Source organism: Ammodytes marinus (assembly GCF_949987685.1).
Source record: "Ammodytes marinus genome assembly, chromosome: 2".
NCBI lineage: Eukaryota > Metazoa > Chordata > Actinopteri > Uranoscopiformes > Ammodytidae > Ammodytes > Ammodytes marinus.
Window position 1 is genome coordinate 35,640,985 of NC_137231.1, and position 11,218 is coordinate 35,652,202.

The 11,218-nt window shown below is 40.8% G+C and overlaps 1 protein-coding gene across 2 annotated transcripts in view; it reads right to left on the reverse strand.

Annotated features, from left to right (window-relative positions):
* LOC307263718 (spindlin-Z-like) overlaps positions 1-4,609 on the reverse strand; it is an 8,855-nt gene extending 4,246 nt beyond the window's left edge. Inside the window, exons 1-4 of one of the 2 annotated variants that reach the window (XM_080044943.1) lie at positions 4,531-4,609; positions 1,855-2,029; positions 1,317-1,400; positions 1-42 (exon numbers count right to left, since the gene is read on the reverse strand). The exon at positions 1-42 is cut by the window's left edge and continues 7 nt beyond it. In XM_080044943.1, coding sequence (XP_079901069.1) covers positions 1-42; positions 1,317-1,392 — 118 coding nt within the window. In that variant the 5' untranslated portion in view covers positions 1,393-1,400; positions 1,855-2,029; positions 4,531-4,609. Of the gene's footprint in view, positions 43-1,316; positions 1,401-1,854; positions 2,030-4,436 lie in introns of both variants that reach the window. The other variant, XM_080044944.1, reaches the window with a different exon arrangement.
* Between the last annotated feature and the right edge of the window lie 6,609 nt (positions 4,610-11,218).

Genomic DNA, 11,218 nt, shown 5'->3' on the forward strand with positions numbered 1-11,218 from the left:
GGTTCTTCTTCTTCATCATGTTTCCAGAGACGCCAGAATGTCCTGAAACACAAAACACTGATAAAGGCTCAAGGACACACTGACACAGTTATGAAGCCAGAACGCATTGAGGAGGACTGGGGCATTAAAAACAATGCACAAGGACTGGGGCATTAAAACACTGCACAGGTTTGACACGCCCTCGAGAACTAGATCGTAGGACGTCATGGGAGAATGTAGGGTTAGACAGTGAGCCCATAAAAACACTCTTTCTGCCTTTTCTCAGGCTAGGATGAACCGATTTCATTTTTATTTTATTTTTTTTGCACATTTATAACTACATAGGATCTCAGAGTTCAATACACCTTCATATTCTCACCGGTGAAGTAGGCCTTTAAGGGGGACTGGGGCATTAAAACACTGCACACGTTTGACACGCCCTCGAGAACTAGATCTAAGGACGTTTTCACACCTATGATGTCATACCTTGCCCTGTCTGTAAAATGGAACGGGATTCATTTAATGTAAACCGACAAACACCCAAAAAAGATATTGAAGAAAAAATTTGTTCAATAACAGTGGTCGAAAAATAATGGGAAATCCAACATTTTCCTAGCCTGGAAATCCAGACCCTGATATCTTGAACGATAGAGGGTCTGGCCACGATCAATAGACCTTTCCAACTCAAGGGGGCGGCTCCTACTCGTGCATTTCAAAGACCACTGCACGTGATTGGATAGCACTACAACCAATCAGAGCGATGCACAAGGTGACATATTAAGCCCTGTTCGTTTAGCGTTTTACAGCTGGTAAATTTAACTTTTGCCGTGGTCGGTCGGCTAAACAGAACATTCTTCTTTCCTGCCAATGAAAGATGCGAGTGCCGTCTTCCAAATCGTTAAACCTGCAGTGTGTAGAATTTTGGGTTTTATTTCCTAGCAGATTTTGTAGAAAGTAATAATAATATCCATAAGTACATTTAATTTAGTGCATAATAGCTGAAACAAATGTTTTGAATGATTATTTTTTACCTTAGAAAGGGTCTCATATATGTCCATATTTCTGTATATTTTGGACCAAGGCCTAGTGCCGCCATCTTGAAAGTGTCATAGTTGGAATGTCATCAGGTGCATTGTTTAAAATGTTGAATTGTTCTTGTCCTTGAAGGCCACTGTAGCTTCTGTTATTATTCTAAAGGGTTGGGGTTACCCAGGGAGTGTTGCATTCTAGAACTTTCTTGATGATGTCATATTACACACTGCACCTTTAAGTGTCGAGGCCACAAACACACGATTTAAAGTAGAACATTTTCATGACTTCCCAGCCTGTGTCCTCACCCTGTGTGTGAGAGTCACCCCCAGTGTCTGAGCGGGGGGGCCGGGGGGGCGCGGGGCTCTTGAAGGGGGTCTTCATTCATTCACCTGGAGAGAGAGAGGGAGAGAGGGAGGGACGGAGAGAGAGAGAGGGAGAGGGAGGGAGAGCGAGAGGGAGGGAGAGAGAGGGAGGGAGAGCGAGAGGGAGGGAGAGAGAGGGACGGAGAGAGGGAGAGGGGAGAGGGAGGGAGAGAGAGAGAGAGAGAGAGGGAGGGAGGGACGGAGAGAGAGAGCGACAGACAGACAGAGAGAGAGAGACAGACAGAGACAGAAAGTTTCAATAACAGTGTCGCCAAAAGTATCAAAATACAATATATCCAAAATATTCGGACGGTAATCCATTGTCAAGGCTTTTCAAAGGATTATACAGTATGGTGGTGTAACATGCTTTTTATTTTTCCTTATTTGTGAAGTAATTTGAATTTTTCTGTTGTATTTTTTGTTTTGTTTTATGTTATTTTTATATATCTGAATAGAAACAAGATTTAATTTGTTAATTCACCTGTAGAGGGGCAGCCAGGCAGGCCGCCGGTCCAGAGGGAAGGGAGGGAGTGAGGGGAGGGGAAAACCAGGAGTTAGACCGGGCCCTGCACACGCTGCATACAGGCCCGGGCCAGACTATCACCTGGAGACTCAGCCCACCACACACACCGGGGCTGGGAATCTATCAGGTCAGTCTGGAAGGAAAAAATGACAAAATACCAAATTATAAAACATGTTAAAATAACTGAACACTTTTTTATATGAATGAATGTCGGTTACATTCAAGCCATCGCCTAATGAGTTGACACAAAGTTGATTAAGCCTATTATCAGCTCCACAAAACTCTCTCTGTATTTCTCAGTATGGCAGCGTTTACAAACTGGTGTCAGCCCCCCCCCCCGCCCCCCAACCGACACTGGTGCAGGAGCTCAGAAAAATCCCCAAGAAGAGCCCAAGAAATGTTTCAGTTGTTGATTCTACTGCTAAGAGAAAAACCTGGACGTACAGCAGAAGGTATAAAATCCATAAGCGATCAATTCTTGAAGGAGAAATATTGAGATTTACATTTTAGTAAGAATCGTGCAGCGAAGAGACATTCTGTTTCACAAGGTCACAGACAAACTGACATTTAGTCAAACACACACACACACCACACACACACACACACCACACACACACACACAGAGTTTCCTGCTGAACGACAACGACCAGCTGCACTAACCACAGTAGATGTAGTGCTGTAGTAACACACAGCGTAATGCATTCACACTAGTCATCATGTGTACCTGTCCCTTGGCCCTGTGTCCCCTAAAGTCTAGGTTGCGTTCCAAATCTCATACTTTCTACTATATAGTATGTAGAGAAAAGATTTAGGATGTCCCGATTCTTGTGGCCAGATTTAGGATGGTTAGAAGTACCCGGATGTCCTACTTCATGCGGCCAAGATTGTTAGTGTTGAAAACTGCATCCTATTTGGGCGATTCTGACCCACAATCCAGTGCGCACGTGAAGTGACGTCACATCGACGAAGCCTCCATATGAAAACAAACGGGGATGCGACGGATATTAAAGCAAGAGGCAAGATCAAGGCGCAATGTTATGATGAAATAAGAGAGAAAAGTATGTCCCAATAGTATGCCTACTGCATCCTAACTAGATTATTTTTATCGTCGGATGTAGTATGTAGAATAGAAAAAAGAAAGAGTATGCGATTCGGAACGCAGTGATAGTGTTTTCTCCTGCTCCGTACACGGGTACCTACACACACACACACACACGAGGTGGAGTCAGTGATTCTGAAGAACGCTTGTTGTCAAAATCACTTTTTGTCAAAATCAGTGAATATCTCCTCATGATCCACTACCATTTCAGAAGATAACAACAACACTGTCGGTGCATCTACAGAGGTAAAGCCTTCAGTGATGGCACATGGATTTTATACCTTCTGCTGTACGTCCAGGTTTTTTTCTTAGCAGTAGAATCAACAACTGAAACATTTCTTGGGCTCTTCTTGGGATTTTTCTGAGCTCCTGCACCAGTGTCAGGGGGTGGGGGGGGGGGGGGCACCAGTTTGTAAACGCTGCCATACTGAGGAATACAGAGAGAGTTTTGTGGAGCTGATAATAGGCTTAATCAACTTTGTGTCAACTCGTGTGGCAATAGCTTGAATGTAACCAAAATTCTTTTATATTAAAAAGTTACACACAATAGCTTTAGAATAAATCCAGAGGTCTCAGAAGTATTAGTATGGTGGTGGTCAAGTGTATACTTGTTGTTTCTGGTCTCTTTGTTTTAAGAAAAGTGTCTCGAAAACCTTTTAGGGGATGACCACACTGTTCAACGACACAATGATACAATTAAATCAATAGGTCAATCTTGCAGCATGCCCAACATACCCAGAGACCTGATTCACCTAGTAGCATTCTGCAGTAAGCTATATATGCAAACTAAAGGGTCTCAGTAAAGTATGTATGTATTTATGAAGGCTGGCATAGGCCTAGTAAAAAGAAAAAGTATGCGATTTGGAAAACAGACTGTATGTTTATCAGGTATGACCCCCCACTCCCCTTCCTATTTAGTCTATGTGTTGACCTTTCAGGTGAGCATGCAGGTAACATTACTCTCTCTCTGTCTCCCTCCCTCTGTCCCTGTGTGTGTGTGTGTCTCTCTCTCTCTGTCTCTCTTTCTCTGTCTCTCGTTCTGTCTGTCTCCCTCCCTCTGTCCCTGTGTGTGTGTCTCTGTCTGTCTGTCTCTCTCTCTCTCGTTCTGTCTCTCTCTCTCTCTCTCTCTGTTGTGTTGAAGAAACATCAGAGGTCACAGTTTAACCTGCATCATTACCTGCCCCCCTCCCCCCTCCCCCATCTTACTACGCAATATGAAGCTCGTGCACACACACACACACACACACACACATTACACATCAATGCGCCCCCGCCCCCCTCGAGTCCCCCAAAATCGGCCGCCATATTGCGCCAGTATTTACAAAAGCTGCAGCAGCCAGCATCGGTGCAAAGAAGAATTAGGAAAAAAAGGCGCAAGCAAGCGAACAAAGGGAGTGTGTAGTGTGTAGTGGAGGTGCGACGCAGTTACCGCCGCAGTTACCTATTGCGCTTTCCGGTAGCTCGTCATCACACACACAGCGCAGGGTTACCGGCGGGTGAACCAACCGGGGGCTTTGGGCCGTTAGATTTCTTACCGATACAGCGATCAGCGGAGCCGCATTATCCCGATCACACCAGCGAGTCTCAGTTCACATTGATCCGCTCTGCCTTGCGTTTGCGTCTCAGAAAGAGTCAAGCGAAATGAGCTAAAGGGGTGAAGCCAGGAAAGCAAGGCGACACGGCCTTCACAATAAAATACGGGGATTTTTTTATTATTATTATTATTATTTACTACTGCTGTGTTCGTGTTACACATTGGGGCCGAAAATAAGATTATTGATATTAATAGCGGAATGTTTGTATTGATTAAAGATAAAGATAAAAAAAAATAATAATAAAATGCTGGGATTTTGAATTAGTTTTTTAAGAAATACAGAAAAATAAAGCTTCAAATATAGATAAAGATATGTATAAAATAAAATGTAGGCTATATAGACTGCCCATACAAATAATAAGCCTTATAACAACGTCTGTTGATTATTTTTAACAAGTTGATCAAGACCATTTTCTAAGTCCAGCCTCTATTTATTGAAATATGTATTTATTTATTTATTTATTCTAATGAAACTCTTTAATTTTTGGGTTTTATACTTTTGCTTCTAAGTCTTTCACTTCTATTTAATTTGATAACATCATGTATTATTGTGTGTGTGTGTGTGTGTGTGTGTGTGTGTGTGTGTGTGTGTGTGTGTGTGTGTGTGTGTGTGTGTGTGTGTGTGTGTGTGGGTGTGTGTTCCATCTATAGTCCCTTTGGCAGGTTGATGTAAGATGGACAAATCAAAACACACATCACACCACAATCAATCAATAAAATAACATTAAAAGAGAGCACAACAAACCAACCGTTGAACAATGCAAATGTCGGCCAATAAACCGGTATGATGGAACTTGGAACCCTCTAAAGTTGACCAGTTTAATACGTTGCTGTCTGTGTGTGTGTCTGTCTGTCTGTGTGTCTGTCTGTGTGTCTGTCTGTCTCTCTCTGTCTGTCTGTCTGTCTGTCTGTCTGTCTGTCTGTCTGTCTGTCTGTCTGTCTGTCTGTCTGTCTGTCTGTCTCTCTCTCTCTCTCTCTCTGTCTGTCTGTCAGGGCAGCTGTGGCTACTACCATAGTTTACCACCACCGGTATGACTGTGTGTGAATGAATGGGACCTGGATCCCTGTAAAGTTGACCAGTTTAAAACGTTGCTGAAGACTCACTTTTGTTGCATTGACCTTTAACACTTTTTCATTTCATTTAACTTTTATTTATCCTGGAGAGACCAATTGAGGGGTGACCCTCATTTTCAATGACGTCGAGTCAAAACAAATTCAAAACAACAATACAAACAAAATATTCAATGCAAAAACATCAAATACACAACAAGTGAAGAGAAGAAAAAACAAAACGATTGAAACATTTACACAGTGGTGAAGAGTGGCAGCAATTAAAAGGCATAAAGTACAATATAGTCTAATTAAAACAGTTACAAGTAGAGTTTGGCAGATCCAAGATAGTCTGTTTAAATTGGCCAAAGGATATGAATGTATTTAGTTTAATTTTTAGCTGTAAGTTGTTCCAGGAGTCGGGGGCACTGAAGCTAAAAGCTGTCTTTCCCAGCTCAGACCGGGCTTGTGGGACATAAAGCATAAGCATGTCAGTGGAGCGGGTCTGATAAAGCCCATCTGAAACAAGCAGCATTTCTGTTAAATAACGAGGAAGCTTCCCAGTCAAGGCTTTGTAAATAAAAACATGCCAATGTATTTATTTATTCTAATTAAACTCTTTAATTTTTGGGTTTCATAATTTTGCTTGTAAGTATTTCACTTCTATTTAATTTGATAACATCATGTATTATTGTGTGTGTGTGTGTGTGTGTGTGTGTGTGTGTGTGTGTGTGTGTGTGTGTCATCTATAGTCCCTTTGGCAGGTTAATGTAAGATAGACAAATCAAAACACACATCACACCACAATCAATCAATAAAATAACATTAAAAGAGAGCACAACAAACCAACCGTTGAACAATGCAAATGTCGGCCAATAAACCGGTATGACTGTGTGTGAATGAATGGAACCTGGAACCCTCTAAAGTTGACCAGTTTAATACGTTGCTGTCTGTCTGTGTGTCTGTCTGTCTGTCTGTCTGTCTGTCTGTCTGTCTCTCTCTCTGTCTGTTTGTCTGTCTGTCTGTCTCTCTCTCTCTCTCTCTCTGTCTGTCTGTCTGTCTGTCTGTCTGTCTGTCTGTCTGTCTGTCTGTCTGTCTGTCTCTCTGTCTGTCTGTCTGTCTGTCTGTCTGTCTGTCTGTCTGTCTGTCTGTCTGTCTGTCTGTCTCTCTCTCTCTCTGTCTGTCTGTCTGTCTGTCTGTCTGTCTGTCTGTCTGTCTGTCTGTCTGTCTGTCTGTCTGTCTGTCTGTCTGTCTCTCTCTCTCTCTCTCTCTGTCTGTCTGTCAGGGCAGCTGTGGCTACTACCATAGTTTACCACCACCAGTATGACTGTGTGTGAATGAATGGAACCTGGATCCCTGTAAAGTTGACCAGTTTAAAACGTTGCTGAAGACTCACTTTTGTTGCATTGACCTTTAACACAAGTTGAGACTTTGACACTCCTAACTTTTTATTCTCATGTATAGCCTATTATATGTTGTTTTGTATTGTCTCTTGTACAGAATACTTTGGTCATCTGATGTTGTTTTTAAATGTGCTGTAGAAATAAAATTATAGAAAATTATTATTGCTATAGAAAATTTGACTTAAATGAATTTAGCGTTAAAAGATAACTATTGATGTAAGCCTAGGTTCGTAATGGGTTTACAAACTATAAAATATCCCCCTCTTTCTTTCTTTCTTTCTTTCTTTCTTTCTTTCTTTCTTTCTTTCTTTCTTTCTTTCTTTCTTTCTTTCTTTCTTTCCTTCTTTCTTTCTTTCTTTCTTTCTTTCTTTTCATGCACTAATAATTGAAACCACATTTGCTTCTGCTGGGCTTTTATTTTGGGGGAATTCTATCCGGACGTGTGACGTGTTACGTTCGTTACCTTGACGATACTCCGAATTCTTCCACTGCCGAAGTCCCGCCTTTTCCCTCTTGCCAAATAGTGATCCGATAGAATCAAATGAGCGCGGTTTACCATTGGCTGTTCCTGCCAAATACTGAGATTGTCCGTTGGCCTGTTTTTCCACACAGTCGAAGCGGTAACAACAGAAATCATTAAAGTACGAGTTGTAGGTGAGTTTTGTTGTAGTTGGGATTTTAAATTGACCGGAATCGCGACTTTTAAACGCTGTTAAATTAATAAAACAGCGTCTGCATTGTAGTGTGAGCGGTTGTACAGCAGGGGGCAAGCACTCAAGACAGCAAAGTGGGCGTGACCGTTAATTTTCAAACCGACCCAGAGTCAGTTCTGTCGGTGAGCCGCTGGATGACGTAATAAGGTGACGTAGAGTTAAAGCTGATCTGGGAGCAGCTTTTATTTGGCTCATACGTCGGCGGGAAAGCGTTCGTTTGTTAGACTACACTAATCCCGTGGGGCGGTGTTTAGTCGGTCAGCTGAGCATACCAGTCCGCAAGGCCTCCGTCTTGCCTTTTATTTTATTTAAATGTTTTACTTCTTTTCATTTGCTTTTAAATGTCTTCTAATGTGTTTTATGTATTTTAATCTTGCCCCTGTAAAGCACTTTGAGTGGCCTTGTGTTTGAATTGTGCTATAGAAATAAACTTGCCTTGCCTTTCTTGTTTGTTTGTTTGTTTGTTTGTTTGTTTGTTTGTTTGTTTGTTTGTTTGTTTGTTTGTTTGCAGTTATTCTAAAACTTTTTGGGAACACTTTCAAAATTGGATGTTTGAAAAAGTCACCTAAAAAATTTGAATTTCATGACATTCATTTTGGAACTATTATGCTGGACAAAATAATTGATGTTTAACAGTTTAAAGGCGCAGTTTGTAGAAAGTATTTGCATTTGATTCTAGAGAATGCTTGTCGTCACAAAGTCTTTTTTGTCAAAATCAGAGCCTAGGCTATACACTGGATTTTTTTATAGTAGCCTACATGTAGCACATTGTTTAAATCCTAGTAACGTCCCTGCCTGCTCTGTTGTTTTATAGGCTACTACATAAGCATATGAAATTGACAAATGCCTGTTTTCGCTTGGTGGCCTAGGCCTACATAATAAAGTTATTGAAGAGGAAAAAGCCGCCCACCCAACACAATCCCCGGTGAAGAAAACAAACCGCCCGGCCTGTTAAAGTACAACAACCGGAGAAGAGCGCAGGAATGGGCAAGAAGAGACTGTAGAACACGTTATAATCTATTTATATATAGTATGAAATGTTATTTATATACTATCTATGGTTATAATGCAGTGTGAGAGATATGAGCAAGACAGAAGGCAGATGAGGGGGACAATTAAGAAGAGAAAAAGTACGTTTTGATTTAATAGACATTTGACAAAATAATTCCGATAAGTGTCTTCAAATTCTATTTCACTTTCTTAGGGGTAACTAATTTGTATGTGAAAATAATAAAATAAATATATTAAATTATATAGCCTACCATTTATGGAAAATAGGCCTATAGTTTATAAATTATTTTTATTATTTTTATTTTTTAAGCGAGGTTGTTCTTTATTCGACACTCCATACCGGTAGATGGCGGTAATGCATCTATAAGTTGTTTGCCAGCCGCCAAAAAAAAAAAAACATAAGAATAAGAAAAGGCAGCACAGGAATTTTCATTTTATCGGCGAGAGAAGAAAACGGACAGACGCAGATAGTTTGTGTTACCTGCTCCGTGATCGCGTCCATCCATGCTAGCAGCTACATTCACACACGGTTCACACAGCGGGACATCCTGGAAGAGGCCGACAGATCGCTGGAGGATGCCCGGATACAGAGACCCGAAGTCGGCGTGAAAATCGTGACGGGACGATGTGACATTAACACGGTCAGAGCGACAGGCAGCGAGGCCCAAGACGCGATGCCGGTCCGAAACCCGGTGAGCTGTGTTTTATGTATTTTAATTTAATCTTGCCCCTGTAAAGCACTTTGAATGGCCTTGTGTCTGAATTGTGCTATAGAAATAAACTTGCCTTGCCTTGAGAGGAGCTCGTCAGGGGCTTATTAGCACCGCGACCAATGGCTAGCTAACGGCCAGTTGAAACCGCTAAAACAATATATTAAAATACGGTTAAAATATGTTAAAAAAATATAGAAATAAATTAGTTTAAGGTGAGGGAAGATAGGTTTAGTAGCACCAATGGCTAAAGGGCCGGGTACATGTCAAAACACGGTTATTAAAATCAAAATAGTGTCCAAAAACATATAAAAATACGTTTAAAAATATGACAGAAATATCAAAACAAATTATTAAGTTGAGGGAAGCTAGGCTTAGTAGCACCAATAGCTAACGACCGGTTAATAGGCTTAATACATGTCAAAACACGCTTAAATTACATCACAATGGTGTCAAGAAAATATATATAAATAGGTCTAAAAATGTCCAAAATTATAAAACAAAGTAGTTTAAGATCAGGGAAGCTAGGTTTAGTAGCACCAATGGCTAACGGGCCGGTTAACAGGCTTAATACACATCAAAACATGGTTAATAAAATCAGAATAGTGTCTAAATAAATGAACAGAAATCTGATACTGTGAACCTCAAATCTCAACTGCTGAAGCACTTACATCAACTAAACTTTCCATAATCATTCTCAGCACTATTCTGAAGGTTGGTACAGAAGGATTTGTTCATATGTTGTTGTTAACTGCCTGATTTATAATCAAATATATCAAAATAGTTGCCCCAAAACACATGCGTTTAAGTGCTGTGTCCTGTGTAACAGCGTAATAAACAGCCTAGGCTCTGTAAACTGGCATGTAAACAAAGGGTGTCCACCTTAGCTAGTAACATGTCTTTTTACAGAGTCTAGGTTGTGTTATAACACTGTTTTACCCCTTGCACACAGTACAGACAGGTAGTGGATCATGAGGAGATATTCACTGATTTTGACTAAAAGTGATTTTGACAACAAGCGTTCTCCAGAATCACTGACTACACCTTTAAAGTAACAAACAGCTCAGTTTTGCCCACTGAATGTGTCTTCTGTTGTAATGTTTTTATTAATCTTGTTATATAGCCGACAGTCAAAGCAGCAGGCAAACAGGAAATCTCTGGTCAAAATGAAACTTTCCACTGACTGACCTAGTTGTTGTGGGAAAACAAAACTCATTCAGCTTCACAGTCGAATAACATTGAGCACATTCTGTCTTTTGTATGTGCTTGTTTTTCTGTATATTGTTTAAAACATTCTGAACAATTTGTATAAATAAAATATATATAAAAATAAAATAAAAAGAACACTGAGCACTGATATTTATGAACTTTAGCTGTGATAACATGACTGTCTCTAGATTTGTGTTTTTTAAAGATATTTTTTTGGGGCATTTTCAAGCTTTATTAGACAGTACAGAGTTGAAATGGGGAGACAGAGAGAGAGAGAGAGAGAGAGAGAGTGAGAGGGGGGATGACCTGCAGTAAAGGTCCACGGGTCAGATTTGAACCCGTGACCACTGCAACGAAGGCCGGAGCCAATATGGTACACGCTCTATCCACTGCGCCACCGGAGCAGCCCTGTAGATTTGTGTCTTGAAGGGTTCCGGCGGGTCCTTAAAAGGCTTTGAATTAGTTCATCTCAAAATAAGACCTTACATGGTTTTACAATGTCTGGAATCAATCATTCTAAAGTCTTAAATATC